This window comes from Microcaecilia unicolor, chromosome 1 (genome assembly GCF_901765095.1).
Source record: "Microcaecilia unicolor chromosome 1, aMicUni1.1, whole genome shotgun sequence".
NCBI classification, from domain to species: Eukaryota; Metazoa; Chordata; class Amphibia; order Gymnophiona; family Siphonopidae; genus Microcaecilia; species Microcaecilia unicolor.
In genome coordinates this window covers 764,064,011-764,082,706 of record NC_044031.1, presented here as the reverse complement: position 1 = coordinate 764,082,706, position 18,696 = coordinate 764,064,011, and the positions used below count along the sequence as shown (strand labels likewise).

Sequence of the window (18,696 nt, the reverse complement as noted above, 5' to 3'; positions counted from 1 at the left end):
GCAGTGACAGTCAGGAAGGGGCACATTTTACAATGAGCTGCGGATTACTGCTATGGTGTGCACGGTTTTTGTTTGTTGCCTGCTGGTTGATTACTGCATCTCAGTGTGGCTTCTTGCATTGACCTCCGAGTGGGGATGATGAGGTACTGGTGTATGTGATAAGTAAGAGGAAAGGAGGGGCTACCAAGTGATTGACTTCTGTGGTGCAGGGGAACGGATGGACTGCCCCACCTTCACCTCCTGATTGCTCCTCTACAGAAATCTGCCCTGGGGTGTGTGTGTGGGTGTTTTTCAATAAAATTGCACCGCTCCCCTTCTTGATCGATTTTGATGAAGCTGTAGATCAGGCTTTTATCAGGAGAGAAATGCAAGACGCCCAACTCTTGATATTGAGTGGAACTGGGACGTCCATTGCTACTGAGCTTCGTTTCCCTTCTTAGCGGATCCGTTACCCCAGCTGAAATCTGCTTTCCCGACGCCTCCCTCCTCCTCCCCAGCCTTCGGATGTCCCAGGGGCGCCTCCTGCAGGCCGCAGCCCGTAAGTGCAGCAGATAGAGCTGGCAGGGGGCGCTAGGACCGCGCGAGGCACCTGGCAGCCTTGTCACGAGACGGGCTCGCGCTCCGCATCTCCTTCTCCGCCGCGCGCTCGGCTCGTCGTGATCGTGGAAAAGCCAAGCAAGATGGCGGGAGGCGGCGCGAGCCGGTGTCCGCTGTGAGGGAGCGTGCGCGGTCGGTCGGAAGCAGGTGAGATAACGGGGCTGTCAGTGAGAGGGAGGAGGAGGGGCAGAAGAACCGTTAGTTAGTTTCTTTTCCGGGGGTGATGGAGCCGGTGCGGCAGAGAAAGGGAGGCTGAGGAAGAGAGTTGTATGTGTGTCAGTCAGTAGACACCTCACTCTGTGTGTGTGTTGTGTGTCAGTCAGTGGACACCTCACTCTGTGTGTGTGTTGTGTGTCAGTCAGTAGACACCTCACTCTGTGTCAGTCAGTGGACACCTCACTGTGTGTGTGTTGTGTGTCAGTCAGTGGACACCTCACTCTGTGTGTCAGTCAGTAGACACCTCACTGTGTGTGTGTTGTGTGTCAGTCAGTGGACACCTCACTCTGTGTGTCAGTCAGTAGACACCTCACTGTGTGTGTGTTGTGTGTCAGTCAGTGGACACCTCACTCTGTGTGTCAGTCAGTAGACACCTCACTGTGTGTGTGTTGTGTGTCAGTCAGTGGACACCTCACTCTGTGTGTCAGTCAGTAGACACCTCACTCTGTGTGTGTGTTGTGTGTCAGTCAGTGGACACCTCACTCTGTGTGTCAGTCAGTAGACACCTCACTGTGTGTGTGTTGTGTATCAGTCAGTGGACACCTCACTCTGTGTGTCAGTCAGTAGACACCTCACTCTGTGTGTGTGTTGTGTGTCAGTCAGTGGACACCTCACTCTGTGTGTCAGTCAGTAGACACCTCACTGTGTGTGTGTTGTGTATCAGTCAGTGGACACCTCACTCTGTGTGTCAGTCAGTAGACACCTCACTCTGTGTGTGTGTGTGTGTGTGTGTGTTGTGTGTCAGTCAGTGGACACCTCACTCTGTGTGTCAGTCAGTGGACACCTCACTCTGTGTGTCACTCAGTAGACACCTCACTCTGTGTGTGTTGTGTGTCAGTCAGTGGACACCTCACTCTGTGTGTCACTCAGTAGACACCTCACTCTGTGTGTGTTGTGTGTCACTCAGTAGACACCTCACTGTGTGTGTGTGTGTTGTGTGTCAGTCAGTGGACACCTCACTCTGTGTGTGTTGTGTGTCAGTCAGTGGACACCTCACTCTGTGTGTCAGTCAGTAGACACCTCACTGTGTGTGTGTTGTGTGTCAGTCAGTAGACACCTCACTGTGTGTGTGTGTTGTGTGTCAGTCAGTGGACACCTCACTCTGTGTGTCAGTCAGTAGACACCTCACTCTGTGTGTGTGTGTGTGTGTGTGTTGTGTGTCAGTCAGTGGACACCTCACTCTGTGTGTCACTCAGTAGACACCTCACTCTGTGTGTGTTGTGTGTCACTCAGTAGACACCTCACTGTGTGTGTGTGTGTTGTGTGTCAGTTAGTGGACACCTCACTGTGTGTGTGTTGTGTGTCAGTCAGTGGACACCTCACTCTGTGTGTGTTGTGTGTCAGTCAGTGGACACCTCACTCTGTGTGTGTTGTGTGTCAGTCAGTGGACACCTCACTCTGTCAGTCAGTAGACACCTCACTGTGTGTGTGTTGTGTGTCAGTCAGTAGACACCTCACTGTGTGTGTGTGTTGTGTGTCAGTCAGTGGACACCTCACTCTGTGTGTCAGTCAGTAGACACCTCACTGTGTGTGTGTTGTGTGTCAGTCAGTAGACACCTCACTGTGTGTGTGTGTTGTGTGTCAGTCAGTGGACACCTCACTCTGTGTGTCAGTCAGTAGACACCTCACTGTGTGTGTGTGTTGTGTGTCAGTCAGTGGACACCTCACTCTGTGTGTCAGTCAGTAGACACCTCACTGTGTGTGTGTTGTGTGTCAGTCAGTAGACACCTCACTGTGTGTGTGTGTTGTGTGTCAGTCAGTGGACACCTCACTCTGTGTGTCAGTCAGTAGACACCTCACTGTGTGTGTGTGTTGTGTGTCACTCAGTAGACACCTCACTCTGTGTGTCACTCAGTAGACACCTCACTGTGTGTGTGTGTGTTGTGTGTCAGTCAGTGGACACCTCACTGTGTGTGTGTTGTGTGTCAGTCAGTGGACACCTCACTGTGTGTGTGTGTTGTGTGTCAGTCAGTGGACACCTCACTCTGTGTGTCAGTCAGTAGACACCTCACTGTGTGTGTGTGTTGTGTGTCAGTCAGTGGACACCTCACTCTGTGTGTCAGTCAGTAGACACCTCTCTGTGTGTGTGTTGTGTGTCAGTCAGTGGACACCTCACTCTGTGTGTCAGTCAGTAGACACCTCTCTGTGTGTGTGTTGTGTGTCAGTCAGTAGACACCTCACTGTGTGTGTGTTGTGTGTCAGTCAGTGGACACCTCACTGTGTGTGTGTCAGTCAGTAGACACCTCACTGTGTGTGTGTGTTGTGTGTCAGTCAGTGGACACCTCACTGTGTGTGTGTCAGTCAGTAGACACCTCACTGTGTGTGTGTGTTGTGTGTCAGTCAGTGGACACCTCACTCTGTGTGTCAGTCAGTAGACACCTCACTGTGTGTGTGTTGTGTGTCAGTCAGTAGACACCTCACTCTGTGTGTCAGTCAGTAGACACCTCACTGTGTGTGTGTTGTGTGTCAGTCAGTAGACACCTCACTCTGTGTGTCAGTCAGTAGACACCTCACTGTGTGTGTGTGTGTGTGTGTTGTGTGTCAGTCAGTGGACACCTCACTGTGTGTTGTGTGTCAGTCAGTGGACACCTCACTCTGTGTCAATCAGTGGACACCTCACTGTGTGTGTGTGTTGTGTGTCACTCAGTGGACACCTCACTCTGTGTCACTCAGTAGACACTTCACTCTGTGTGTGTGTGTTGTGTGTCAGTCAGTGGACACCTCACTCTGTGTCACTCAGTAGACACTTCACTCTGTGTGTGTGTGTTGTGTGTCAGTCAGTGGACACCTCACTCTGTGTCACTCAGTAGACACCTCACTCTGTGTGTGTGTGTTGTGTGTCAGTCAGTGGACACCTCACTCTGTGTGTCACTCAGTAGACACCTCACTCTGTGTGTGTGTGTGTTGTGTGTCAGTCAGTGGACACCTCACTCTGTGTGTCACTCAGTAGACACCTCACTCTGTCTGTGTGTGTTGTGTGTCAGTCAGTAGACACCTCACTGTGTGTGTGTTGTGTGTCAGTCAGTAGACACCTGTGTGTGTGTGTTGTGTGTTAGTCAGTGGACACCTCACCCTGTGTGTCACTCAGTAGACACCTCACTGTGTGTGTGTGTTGTGTGTGTCACTCAGTGGACACCTCACTCTGTGTGTGTTGTGTGTCAGTCAGTGGAAAAAGGGGCAGCAAGCCTCTAAGGCTACGGTAGCTCGCTGGGTGAAGGGAGCCATTATTTCAGCGTACATCACTTCTGGGAAGGAGCCGCCTGCTCAGCTGAGGGCTCATTCCACTAGAGCGCAGGTGACGTCTAGCAGAGTCGAGGTTAGTGTCCTTAGAGGAGATTTGTAGATCGGCAACTTGGTCGTCTGTTCATAACTTTTCAAAGCACTATCGTTTTTTTTTTAATTTTGTTACATTTGTACCCCGCGCTTTCCCACTCATGGCAGGCTCAATGCGGCAGGCAATGGAGGGTTAAGTGACTTGCCCAGAGTCACAAGGAGCTGCCTGTGCCAGGAATCAAACTCAGTTCCTCAGTTCCCCAGGACCAAAGTCCATCACCCTAACCACTAGGCCACTCCTAGTGGATGTTGCAGTAAGAGCTGACACTGCCTTCGGTGCTTCGGTTCTGCAAACTGGGATTTCTGAGTCCCGCACTATTTAAGAACTTTTTGGGTACATCCCACCAGTCTCTGGATTGATCTGTGGGATGCTATGGAAGGTAAAATTATATTTCTTATGTGATAATTTTCTTTCCATTAGTCTCAACAGATCAATCCAGGTGCCCTCCCTAAGTTTTTTTTGCGTATTTTGATTGTTTGGTTTCCAGTTCATGTTTGGTTTGCTGTTACGGGTTGTTCATTATTGGTTTGTGGTGAATTGAAGTGGATCTCTTTACTTGCTGTGATCTGCAGGAGTTCCTCCCGCGTTTATGGTGGCAGGGTTTATGTATATTTACTGAAGACAGGAGAATAAGGCTTTAGTTGGATGATGAAGGTCCACATGGCTTTGGTATCAACAATACTGAAGTTTGGGTGGCTACATATGACCACATATAGTGAGCCTCAGAAGTTCTCTCTATCTCCACCTGCTGGCAGAGGGACATAACCCACCAGTCTTTGGATTGATCTGTGGGACTAATGGAAAGAAAATTCTCCAAGAACAAGCAGGCTGCTTGTTCTCACATGCGGGTCGACGTCTGCGTCAGCCCGGGAACCGGCAATTTTGCAAGCAAAATATTTAAAAAATCTTGCCAGAGTCTTCTGGCGCGCGTGTGTGACCATCTTCCCGCCCTTCAAGTGAGCGTTCCCGCTCAGTTGTTTTTTCTCTGCGGTGAGATGTGGTCGAGTTTTTCCCCGCTCCTTGCAGGCCCGGGAAAGAGTTTTCTGACGTTGTCTTTTTGTCTTAATTCTTTCTGTTTTGTATAGTAGGATTTAAAGTTAAGAAAAAAAAAACCCCTCCTGTAGTTTTCTTTACTTTTTTGCCCCTTTTAAAGTTTCCTTTGTTTTTCGACGCGGCCTGCTTTCTCCCTTTTTTTTGGTGCCCTTTTTTCTTTTAGCAGGCACGATTGCGTCTTTTGATTTCGCCAAAGCCGTTTTTTCTTCCATGTCATCAAAGATACCCAGCGGCTTTAAACGTTGTACTCGGTGCAACCCGACTATCTTGGGTACCGATACCCATGCTTGGTGTATCCATTGCTTTGGGCCCGACCACAGCCCAGCTGCTTGTAGTCTGTGTCTTTCGAGGCCCAACGAGAGAAGGTTTTTGGGGCTCAGTCCAGTCCTTCGACATCGGTACCGAGGTCGGCGGCATTGACATTGAGGGACGCATGGACGTCGGGAGCGAAGTAATGGCTGTGGAACGACCAACTCGTGCTGGGAGCAGTGAGGCATCGAGTGGGTCTCCACCTGTCTCGAGGCCTCCTGTTATGCAGGCCCCCCGGGACCGACCTTTGTCGGCCCCGGCCCCAAGGAGACGTGAGGATTCCACGTCTTCCTCATCGGTACCGAGGAGTCTCGATGACGGGCGTCGAGCAAAGGCGAAGAAGCACCATCATCGTTCTCCGACACACAGTGCTGGGAGCTCCAGGGCGTCGAGGGATTCGGCTTCTCAGGTGAAGCGTCGGCGCCAAGAGGATTGCTCTCCTTCTATTCAGGAGGTGCCGATGCGTTGGCCTAACAGCCTGGTACCTGCTTCCGAGCCTCGACAGATTCTGCCATTGGCTCCTATACCGACCCCGCAGCCTTGTCCGACGGCGGCTCTCGACGAGTGCATCAGGGCCGTGCTTCCAGAGCTTCTGGAAGAGTTACTGCGCCAGTCTGCTTCGGTGTCGGGGATGCTTGCGCCTTCCATACTGTCGGCTACAGCGGTCATAAGTACATAATGCCACACTGGGAATAGACCAAGGGTCCATCGAGCCCAACATCCTATCCATGACAGTGGCCAATCCAGGCCAAGGTCACCTGGCAAGCTTCCCAAACATACACACATTCTATACGTGTTATTCCTGGAATTGTGGATTTTTCCCCAAGTCCATTTAGTAGCGGTTTATGGACTTGTCCTTTAGGAAACTGTCTAACCCCTTTTTAAACTCTGCCAAGCTAACCGCCTTCACCACGTTCTCCGGCAACGAATTCCAGAGTTTAATTATTGGGTGAAGAAACATTTTCTCCGATTTTGTTTTAAATTTACTACACTGTAGTTTCATCGCATGCCCCCTAGTCCTAGTATTTTTGGAAAGCGTGAACAGACGCTTCACATCCACCTGCTTCACTCCACTCATTATTTTATATACCTCTATCATGTCTTCCCTCAGCCGTCTCTTCTTCAAGCTGAAAAGCCCTAGCCTCCTTAGTCTTTCTTCATAGGAAAGTCGTCCCATCCCTGCTATCATTTTAGTCGCCCTTCGCTGCACCTTTTCCAGTTCCACTATATCTTTCTTGAGATGCGGCGACCAGAATTGAACACAATACTCAAGGTGCGGTCGCACCGTGGAGCGATATAATGGCATTATAACATCCTCACACCTGTTTTCCATACCTTTCCTAATAATACCCAACATTCTATTCGCTTTCTGAGCCGCAGCAGCACACTGAGCAGAAGGTTTCAGTGTATTATCGATGACGACACCCAGATCCCTTTCTTGGTCCGTAACTCCTAACGTGGAACCTTGCATGACATAGCTATAATTTGGGTTCTTTTTTCCCACACGCATCACCTTGCACTTGCTCACATTAAACATCATCTGCCATTTAGCCTCCCAGTCTCGTAAGGTCCTTCTGTAATTTTTCACAATCCTGTCGCGAGTTAATGACTTTGAATAACTTTGTGGCCCTTCGCCTGTGGTGAGGTCCCCGACCTCGGTGCCGCCTGCCATCCAAGCTGACTCTCCTTTGACGCCAATGGAGGAAGCTTCACCGGAGTCCAGGCGGGCATCGACTTCTCGGCACCGCCATCGAGGACGTCGTTCCTCGGCGTCGAGGCAGGCTCAGTTTTGGACTGCTCTGAGAGATGTCTTGTCCGATATTGAAGATGAGCGTTCATGGGAGGAAGAGGAGGATCCCAGGTACTTTTGTTTTCACGAGTCCTATGGGATTCCTTCTGAACCTTCCCCTCCACCAGAAAGGAGACTGTCTCCACTGGAGAGTCTATCCTTTACCTCCTTTGTCCGGGAAATGGCTGCGGCTATTCCCTTCCCTATGGAGGTTGAGGATGAGCCCAGGGCTGAGATACTTGAGGTCCTGGATTATTCTTCTCCACCTAGAAAGGCTGCAACGGCTCCTTTGCATAATGTACTGAAGGAAGTCCTTATGCGAAACTGGTCGTTCCCTCTGTCTAACCCCGTGATCCCGAAAAGAACTGAATCCCAATATCTGATCCACGGGGAACCTGGATTGATGAAGTCTGAGCTACCTCACAATTCCATGGTGGTGGACTCCGCTCTCAAAAGAGCCAAGAGTACTAGGGACTATACCTTGGCGCCCCCAGGCAGAGAATCTAGAACCTTGGACTCTTTTGGGAGGAAGGCGTATCAGGCTGCTAAGGAAACAAAGGGGCAGACGATCTGCAAACTCCAAGATGGAAAATATACAAAGCAGATCGTTGATGGATAAAAATGATTTTAATAGTATATTAAAATATGCATACAATAGCCCTCTTTCTGTAATGTTTTAATTGCGGCATTTTCTTCTTTGGTTAGATTATAAAAAATCCTCTTGTTGTCTTGTTTCTCCAGTGCTGCTATATCTTTAAGCACAACCGTTTCATATGTTTGTATTATGTGATGAGTATTGCCAGGTGGGAGCCATCTGCTATTATTTTTGACTATTGATTGATCATTATACTCGGATGTTTTTTTTTTTTTAATTCCATAGTTTTTAATTTCCTTACAAATTTGAAAAATTCTACTCTGGTCTTAAAAGCATTATATTTTGGTGTAGGTACAAACGACAGGCCTTTACTAAGAACATTCTTCTCTGTATCTGTGAGTTTTCTATCTGAGATATTATAAACTGTATTTAATACCTGTTGGTGTTTTCCTGTCCATATTTAGTTTGGAAAAATCCTTCAGCTCCCATCACAAGCAGGTACTTGCAGAGGAACTCTCCGCCCTTCTCAGCGCCAATGCGGTCGAGCTCGTACCACCCGGGCAGGAAGGGCAGGGATTCTATTCCAGGTACTTCCTTGTGGAAAAGAAAACAGGGGGGATGCGTCCCATCCTAGACCTGAGAGGCCTGAACAAATTCCTGGTCAAAGAAAAGTTCAGGATGCTTTCCTTAGGCACCCTTCTGCCAATGATTCAGAAAAACGATTGGTTATGTTCCCTGGATTTAAAGGACGCATACACTCACATCCCGATACTGCCAGCTCACAGACAGTATCTCAGATTCCACCTGGGCGCACGGCACTTTCAGTATTGTGTGCTGCCCTTTGGGCTCGCCTCTGCCCCACGAGTGTTTACAAAGTGCCTCGTGGTGGTAGCGGCGTACCTACGCAAGCTGGGAGTGCACGTGTTCCCATATCTCGACGATTGGCTGGTCAAGAACACCTCGGAGGCGGGAGCCCTCCGGTCTATGCAGTGCACTATTCAACTTCTGTAGCTGCTGGAGTTTGTGATAAATTACCCAAAGTCCCATCTCCAGCCAACACAGTCTCTGGAATTCATAGGAGCTCTGCTGAATACCCAGACGGCTCAGGCCTTCCTTCCCGAAGCGAGGGCCCACAACCTCCTGTCCCTCGCTTCGCAGACCAGAGCGTCTCAGCAGGTCACAGCTCGGCAGATGTTGAGACTTCTGGGTCATATGGCCTCCACAGTTCATGTGACTCCCATGGCCCGTCTTCACATGAGATCTGCTCAATGGACCCTAGCTTCCCAGTGGTTTCAAGCCACCGGGAATCTAGAAGATGTCATCCGCCTCTCCACCAGTTGCCGCACTTCACTGCTCTGGTGGACCATCCGGACCAATTTGACCCTGGGACGTCCATTCCAAATTCCGCAGCCCACGAAAGTGCTGACGACGGATGCATCTCGCCTGGGGTGGGGAGCTCATGTCGATGGGCTTCACACCCAGGGTCTGTGGTCCCTCCAGGAAAAGGATCTGCAGATCAACCTCCTGGAGCTCCGAGCGATCTGGAACGCACTGAAGGCTTTCAGAGATCGGCTGTCCTACCAAATTATCCAAATTCGGACAGACAATCAGGTTGCAATGTATTACACCAACAAGCAGGGGGGCACCGGATCTCGCCCCTTGTGTCAGGAAGCCGTCAGGATGTGGCGTTGGGCTTGCCAGTTCAGCATGCTCCTCCAAGCCACATACCTGGCAGGTGTAAACAACAGTCTGGCCGACAGACTGAGCAGAGTCATGCAACCGCACGAGTGGTCGCTTCATTCCAGAGTGGTACGCAAGATCTTCCGAGAGTGGGGCACCCCCTCGGTGGACCTTTTCGCCTCTCAGACCAACCACAAGCTGCCTCTGTTCTGTTCCAGACTACAGGCACACGGCAGGCTAGCGTCGGATGCCTTTCTCCTCCATTGGGGGACCGGCCTCCTGTATGCTTATCCTCCCATACCTTTGGTGGGGAAGACCTTACTGAAGCTCAAGCAAGACCACGGCACCATGATTCTGATAGCGCCCTTTTGGCCCCGTCAGATCTGGTTCCCTCTTCTTCTGGAGTTGTCCTCAGAAGAACCATGGAGATTGGAGTGTTTTCCGACTCTCATTTCGCAGAACGACGGAGCGTTGCTGCACCCCAACCTTCAGTCCCTGGCTCTCACGGCCTGGATGTTGAGGGCGTAGACTTCACTGCGTTGGGTCTGTCTGAGGGTGTCTCCCGTGTCTTGCTTGCCTCTAGGAAGGATTCCACTAAAAAGAGTTACTTTTTCAAGTGGAGGAGGTTTGTCGTTTGGTGTGAGAGCAAGGCCCTAGAACCTCGTTCTTGCCCTGCACAGAACCTGCTTGAATACCTTCTGCACTTATCAGAGTCTGGCCTAAAGACCAACTCAGTAAGGAATCACCTTAGTGCGATTAGTGCTTACCATTATCGTGTGGAAGGTAAAGCCATCTCTGGAGAGCCTTTAGTTGTTCGATTCATGAGAGGCTTGCTTCTGTCAAAGCCCCCTATCAAGCCTCCTGCAGTGTCATGGGATCTCAACGTCGTCCTCACCCAGCTGATGAAACCTCCTTTTGAGCCACTGAATACCTGCCATCTGAAGTACTTGACCTGGAAGGTCATTTTCTTGGTGGCAGTTACTTCAGCTCGTAGGGTCAGTGAGCTTCAAGCCCTGGTAGCTCATGCTCCATATACCAAATTTCATCACAACAGAGTAGTGCTCCGCACCCACCCAAAGTTCCTGCCGAAGGTGGTGTCGGAGTTCCATCTTAACCAGTCAATTGTCTTGCCAACATTCTTCCCCAGGCCGCATACCCGCCCTGCTGAACGTCAGTTGCACACATTGGACTGCAAGAGAGCATTGGCCTTCTACTTGGAGCGGACACAGCCCCACAGACAGTCCGCCCAATTGTTTGTTTCTTTCGACCCTAACAGGCTAGGGGTCACTGTCGGGAAACGCACCATCTCCAATTGGCTAGCAGATTGCATTTCCTTCACTTACGCCCAGGCTGGGCTGGCTCTTGAGGGTCATGTCACGGCTCATAGTGTTAGAGCCATGGCAGCGTCAGTGGCCCACTTGAAGTCAGCCACTATTGAAGAGATCTGCAAGGCTGCGACGTGGTCATCTGTCCACACATTCACATCACATTACTGCCTCCAGCAGGATACCCGACGCGACAGTCGGTTCGGGCAGTCGGTGCTGCAGAATCTGTTTGGGGTTTAAATCCAACTCCACCCTCCAGGACCCGAAATTATTCTGGTCAGGCTGCACTCTCAGTTAGTTGTTCTTCGTAGGTCAATTTCTGTTATACCCTCGCCGTTGCGAGGTTCCATTGACCTGGGTTCTTGTTTTGAGTGAGCCTGAGAGCTAGGGATACCCCAGTCGTGAGAACAAGCAGCCTGCTTGTCCTCGGAGAAAGTGAATGATACATACCTGTAGCAGGTGTTCTCCGAGGACAGCAGGCTGATTGTTCTCACCTACCCTCCCTCTTCCCCTTTGGAGTTGCGTTTTCATCTTTTGCTTGTCATTCAACTGGCGGGAACGGTCGCGCACGGGCGGGAAGACGGCTGCGCATGCGCGGTGGGCGTGCCCTGCGTGCGGACCGCCCGCGAAGCTTCTTCCGGTTGGTGGGGGCTGCCGCGGACGTCACCCAGTCGTGAGAACAATCAGCCTGCTGTCCTCGGAGAACACCTACTACAGGTATGTATCATTCACTGTGCCCGCCGTCTACGAAGGTCGGTCCCGGGGGGCCTGCGTAACAGGAGGCCTCAAGACAGGTGGAGACCCACTCGATGCCTCACTGCTCCCAGTACTAGTTGGTCGTTCCGCAACCATTACCTTCGCTCCTGACGTCGATTTGTCCCTCGATGTCAATGCCGCCGACCTCGGTACCGATGTCGAAGGACCGGACTGAGCCCCAAAAACCTTCTCTCGTTGGGCCTCTCGAGACGCTTGGATCCGTTTCTTCATGCGAAGACACAGACTACAAGCAGCTGGGCTGTGGCTCTGACATAGAGAGCGGGCACAGGAAGAAGGAGAGAGACGTCGGTGAAGGCAGAAGCTGCACCAGCCATTAAGGCAGAGGGGGGGAGCGGCGGCGACGAACTCAGGGGGGCATGGCACGGGGGCGGAGGATGGCGGGAGGCAGAGCAGTGTTGGGAGAAGGAGAAGAGAGAGAGACAGGAAAGGAGGGGGGCCCGGCGCTGCAAAAGTTTGATTTTTATTTTCATACGGGGAGAAGCGGGGAGCAGCGGCGACCTCGGGCGGGGGGGGGGGGGGACAAGGCCGTCCATACAGGTTGCTCCTGATGAGCACCTTTGCCCCCTCCCTATCCTTTTTTGATGTTTGTTTATATTTTATGCAGGGGAAAGCGGGGAGCTACGTGTTTGTGGGTTTTTTTTTTTTTTTTTTGGTTTTGACGTTTGTGGCATGTGCAGTGCAGCCAGCATAACGCTTGGCTGCTCTGTGCATGCTTTAGGGGCCGATTACCGATGGGGATTACACCAGTTTAACGTATATTTAATGCATGGTACTTTACAATACCGTACCAAGCATTAAAGACTTGTGTTTTTTGGTGCATTCTTCGTTCTTTAAAATTCGTTAAGGACTTTTACGTTTCACATTTTTCTACGAAACGTTGATGCATCTGGGCCTTAATGCAGAGGTAGTTGATGGTGGTCTTTAATTTTAATGGAATGTAAGAGATTCAGAATCTTAGAAATGGTTATGTAGTTAAAATAAAACTTTAGCTCATGGATTGTAGTTATTCACTTAGTTTCTGGTTCTGATATCCTTGTTATAAAACAAAAAAAGATTATAATCAAAACTGTGAGCAGTGAGAGAAATTGAATCAGGGAGGAAAAAGCCTCAAGGAGCTCCCAGCTACAGGCTGAAAGAGCAGGACTTCTTCATCATTGGCAAAACACCTCCCTGACAAATTTAATCACAAACAATATTTAGTTAAATAACTCCAAACTTCGACAGCATTCAAGATTGCTAGAGGAACCAGGCAAGGATGTCCACTGTCACCACTTCTTTTTGTGTTAGTGTTAGATCCCTTGCTCAGGGAAATTTGGCAGATGGATGACATTAGAGGGGTCCAAATAGGTAGCGAGCAATTTAAGATTTCTGCTTTTGCAGATGATCTTCTAGTTGTGCTGCGGGAACCTCAAACATCTTTGCCACCATTGACGAACATTTTTGCTGAATTTGGGGATTACTCCGGATTCAGTCTTAATCTGGATAAATCTGAGGTGATGACTATACATTTGACGGAGGAACAATGGCAGGGACTAAATTGCCCATTCAAGAGAGCACAAACAGCATTCACATTCACATATTTGGGAATTAAGCTTACAGGAGACCCCAGACGCCTTACGGACACTAATGTAACACACTTGCTTGAGGTCACTAGGGAAATAATTGGGCGATGGGAGGGCTTACCGCTATCATTGATGGGTTGTATTTTCCTGTTTCAAATGGTGCTTTTCCCGAAGTGGCTCTACTATCTGCAAACAATACCTTTATATCTAAGAGCGCGGGATGTGCGAGCCTTACAAACATTATTAACTAAATTTTGGGGGGCAAAAAAAAGACCCCAGATACGTTACTCAAATTTAAAGGGGAACTGGAAAAACGGAGGATTGGGAGTACCGGATGTTAAGCTTTATAATATGGCTTGTCTACTGCGCCATTTAGGTGACTGGCTTCATCAGACAGAGACATATACCCCGTTACAAATGGAAGCTGCCCTTTGTAGTCCGTTGAACCTGCATTATGTATTGCATGCAGCACTAAAAGACTTGCCTGTCCATCTGCGTGGGAGTGTCTTGGTAAGACCTTTGAAGATGCTGTGGAAAGAGTTGGCCAGGATGTGGTCATTTGATTATCGGTGTAGTAGATTATTGCCTCTTCGGGGGAATGGAGAATTTATTCCGGGAAAGGAAAATCCTGGCATGGTGTTGTGGGGGGAACACGGTTTTACATCTCTGCAGCACTTATTGGGGGCGAGTGGTGCCATCAAGACATTAGCGGAATTGCAGTTGGATGTCTCAGATTGGGGGACACGCTTTGCATATGAACAAGTCCGACATTATGTAGCAACTCTTCCTCAAACGTCTCTTAGTGTTGATCTATCTACTAAATTCGAGGAACTATTTGAGATGGTGTCAGGGGACCCTATATCGATTTCATTGTTGCACAGGAGGCTGATATAGGTATGTAAGCAGAGGGATCAAGAACAACTGGCGGCTAGGGAAAGGAGATTATGACGAAGGACTTGCTGAAGGGTCTGAAGTGGATTTCAAGATGGACACAGAGTGTAGAGCTCTGGGAATGCCAGACCAGAGTGCTTTACCGGGCATATAGCTCTTAAATGTGATTAAGTAGAATGGGATTTATAGAATCGGCACAATGCAAACAATAATTTTTTTCATTCTTTTTGGAAGTGCGCGGCTATTATGGCTTTTTGGATTAGAGTCATCAGGTATATGGAAGGTTTACTGGGAAACAAGATCAGACAGCGGCCGGAATGTATACTATTGGGTTGCAGGAGGGCATTGGAGGGAGGAACGGTTCCTCAATGCATTGGCCCATAAGGCTTTTCTTGTTGGAAAGAAATGTATCCTAGTCAATTGGACTCAAGAAACGCCTCCCTCATACTGGCAGTGGCGCAGCCGCTTTAATGCCCTGCTCATGATGGAGCTCCAGGACTCTCTGCATAACTACAAAACCCAATGCAACTTTTGTCTCACATGGGCTGACTATACAGTATGCTGTCTCATAAGGCTCGACGTTATATTCTTAATAAACTTAGAGCTTTGTCTGACTCTATACCAATAAATAGGGGTACTTAAGGAGCCCCACATTTTTTTCCTCTTGATTATGTTCGTACCTAGGGGGAATAGAGCGGGGGATGGGTTAATTAGGGAGGGCTATTTCCGTTTAGGAGATACATATAGAGGTAGTTAGGTATTGTAATTGCATGAAAGTGAATCCCCCTCATTTTATGCTTTATTATGTGCAGTAATATAAAGCCAGGGGAGAAGAAGGGTCATCAGAGAACAGACCCTTTGTTCCTCCTGAAGAGGGGATGATTAATAGTATCTTCTACCACTCCACGTTCAATGCTTTAGTGTAATGGATTGCTTTTAGTTGGGGGGGAGAGTGGGAGAGGGATCGAGGAGGTCTTATAAAGGAATCTAGAGGATGGAATACAATGTTTGCTGTGGAATAAGTACGATTGGGGATTACTAAGATACAGGTTGAGGCTTTGGGAGGGGCAGTTGATAAGTCGTCCATACAAGTGTTGAATAAGGAACATTAATATTATTATCATAAACAGTAGAGGAAGGGGGTTTGTTAATCATGAAAGCTTGATGACTGTTGGTAATGCTATATCCCTTTCTAAGCATGTATTGGTATTGGAATTCCTGTTATTTAATGTGGGATTAGTTCACTTTGATTTGTCATCAATAGAAATTTGTTGAAAACTAACATTGTTAAAACATAAAACGGAGGGGAGGGGATGGGATAAAATATTAAAAGTTTGATGACGGACTGTACCGTTGTGTTCTAAGGAGTACATGTTTATTTTTGAATCTATCTTTATTTATATTATTGGCTGTATTTCCTTTGCATTGCCATCAATAAAAATGTTGAATCAAAGCTCCAAACTTATCGAAAATAACAGCTTTCAGTACTTAGCTGTGGAGTCTCTTCCTTCCAACTATAACAGAGCACAGACCGTGTCGTGGAGGTTTTTTGCTGATGATGAAGAAGTCCTGCTCTTTCAGCCTGTAGCTAGGAGCTTCGTGAGGCTTTTTTCCTCCTTGTTTATTATTTAATTTCTCCCACTACTCACAGTTTTGATAATAGTCTTTTTTTGTTTTGTGTGGTCTGGCATCTTTTTGATTCTCTTTCTCATTAATGTTGTAGTTTATTTCTGATATCCTTGTTACCATTAGAGTGCGGCCATTAAAACAAATTAGCGCATGAGCACTTACCAACATCTATTTTGTAGATGCTAAGAGCTCACGTAGTAATCTGTGTATGGTGTGCTATCTGATTAGTGCTGGCACGCCCACTCTGCCATAAAGATAAAAATATTTTTTTAGTGCACAGTTTATGTGCACTAATTTCAAGCTTTACCACAGGAACGGCAGAAAACCCTTTTATGTTTCAGAAAGTGCATACTAGTGCTTACCTCAGCTTATTAAAAGGACCCCCTAAGTCACTTCTCAGTCTTGCCCCTCTTGCACCTGAACATTTGTCTGTCCTAGCCATTGCTCTCACTTTGAGGCTAGTGTAGACTTTCTTTGCAGCTCCAGCACAGCCCAGCACAGCATGTGCATGTTTGATTCTGGCATCTACCTTCATTTTTCTAAGCCAGTTCTTGGGGCAGTGTAGCATGAGTGCTCCACCTACCAGTAACAGACAGCCTGCTTGCCCTAACACCATTGTAGGTATAGATAATCTTTGGTTTGGGTAATGCATATGTGGGAACTAATTCTGCCCAGCTATGTGGCTTGAAAAACACTAATTTTAACTTAATTTTCTTCCCTGTTCTCTGCTATACATTTTGGTAGTACTGTGATGATAGAATATTAATATTTTAAAATATTTTTTTTTCAAAACTATGGTACCCACTATGCAAAAAAGTGTATTTTTGGTTGACTGTATATAATTTTGAATTTATATTAGCTTTGATTCTGTAACTCTTACTCTGTGTCAGGTTTCACTTTTAACAGAATTTAATTGTTGTAGCAGCAAACTATCATGAATGCAGATCTTTGAGATATGAGTTTGATCTGATTTTGTTTTCAGCGATCTCCTGTGATGGAAGATGATGGAAGACAAAGGCCCTCGTGTCGCTGACTACTTTGTGGTAGCTGGATTGACAGATGCATCTAAACCACTTGAAGAAGAAGTTCAATTCAATGATGCTTGCCATAAAATAGCAAAACCAAAAGAACCCATCACAGATGTGAATGTCATTATTAAATCTTTGGGGGAGGAACTCCCTCAAGGATATGTGTGCATAGACACTACTACAACTGGACTTTCAGCAGACCTCAATAATGGTAGTCTTATGGGACCACAGATATATCTTTGCTACAGAAGAGGAAGAGATAAACCTCCACTTACAGATTTAGGGTGAGTTGAGGGGTGTTTTTTTTAAACATGATTGATGTCCATATGTAAGTTAATTTATTGAATTTTGTTTTAAAATGTCTTACGTTGAGGTTCTAGTAGAATTAGAGGCAGATGAAATTATATAGTAACATAGTAGTTGATGGCAGATAAAGACCTGTGCAATCCATCCAGTCTGCCGAACAAGATATACTCATAGTATAAGGCAATGTTTCCCAAGTCCAGTCCTGGAGTACCCCCTGGTTAGTCAGATTTTCAGGATACCAGCAATCAGTGGTGTGCTGGAGCTGGCTCGCACCGGCTCAGAAGAGCCGGTTAAATATTTTACCGTCTTGCGAGCCAGTTGTTCAGGGCGAGCTGGCTCTCCTCCCTCCTTCCCTCGAGCTACAGGCTCGCTCTCTCCCTCCCTCAAGCTACAGGGTCCCTTCCAGTGTATGGATTCTTCGGGGCAGGAAAGATCCACAGTCTTGCCTGCCCGCTGCCGGTGCTGACCCTCCCCCGCTGCTGGATCGCTCTTTAAAAATGGCCAAGGACACTTCCAGTGGCGGCCTCGCGGGACTTCTGCTGAAGTCTTGGAGGCCGCTCTTGTAAGTCTCGGCAGCCATTTTGAAGAGCGATGCAGTAGCGCCATGGGAGAGTCAGTGCCGGCAGCAGGCAGGAAAGACTGGGGATGTTTTCTGCCTGCCCCGAAGAATCCACTCAACAACTGAAAATCGCTGGGTATGGGTGGCTGGGGGGGGGGGGCAGGGGAGAGAGGACAATCGCTAGGCATGGGTGGCTGGAGGGGGAGCAGGGGAGAGAGGACAGTCGCTGGGTATGGGTGGCTGGAGGGGGGAGGGGAGAGAGGATAGTCGCTGGGTATGGGTGGCTGAAGGGGGGCAGGGGAGAGAAGACAATCGCTGGGTATGGGTGGTTGGAGGGGGGCAGGGGAGAGGACAATCGCTGGCATGGGTGGCCGGAGGGGGGCATGGGTGGCTGGAGGATGGGCGGGGAGAAAGGGCAATCGCTGGGTATGGATGGCTGGAGGGGGGCAGGGGAGAGGACAATCGCTGGCATTGGTGGCTGGAGGGGGGCATGGGTGGCTGGAGGATGGGCGGGGAGAAAGGGCAATAGCTGGGTATGGGTGGCTGGAGGGGGAGCAGGGGAGAGAGGACAGTCACTGGGTATGGGTGGCTGGAGGGGGGCAGGGGAGAGAGGACAGTTGCTGGGTATGGGTGGCTGGAGGGGGCAGGGGAGAGAAGACAATCGCTGGGTATGGGTGGTTGGAGGGGGGGCAGGGGAGAGGACAATCGCTGGCATAGGTGGCTGGAGGGGGGCAGGGGAGAGAGGACAATCGCTGGGTATGGGTGGCTGGAGGGGGGCAGGGGAGAGGACAATCGCTGGGTATGGGTGGCTGGAGGGGGGCGGGGAGAGAGGACAATTGCTGGGTATGGGTGGCTGGGGGGGGGCAGGGGAGAGAATATGGGTGGCTGGAGGGGGGCAGGGGAGCAAAGAGAATCGCTGGGTATGGGTGGCTGGGGGGGGGGCAGGGGAGAGAAGAGAATCGCTGGGTTTGGGTGGCTGGAGGGGAGGGAAGGACGGAGAGGAGGGTTGCTGGACATGGGTGGATAGAGGAGAGGGAAGGGAGAGA

At 49.1% G+C, this 18,696-nt stretch overlaps 1 protein-coding gene across 1 annotated transcript in view; it reads left to right on the top strand.

Moving 5' to 3' along the window:
• The first annotated feature begins 639 nt into the window (after positions 1-639).
• DENND4A (DENN domain containing 4A) overlaps positions 640-18,696 on the top strand; it is a 576,041-nt gene continuing 557,984 nt past the window's right edge. The window contains 2 exon segments of the mRNA XM_030189785.1: positions 640-744; positions 16,740-17,069. Coding sequence (XP_030045645.1) covers positions 16,759-17,069 — 311 coding nt within the window. The 5' untranslated portion in view covers positions 640-744; positions 16,740-16,758.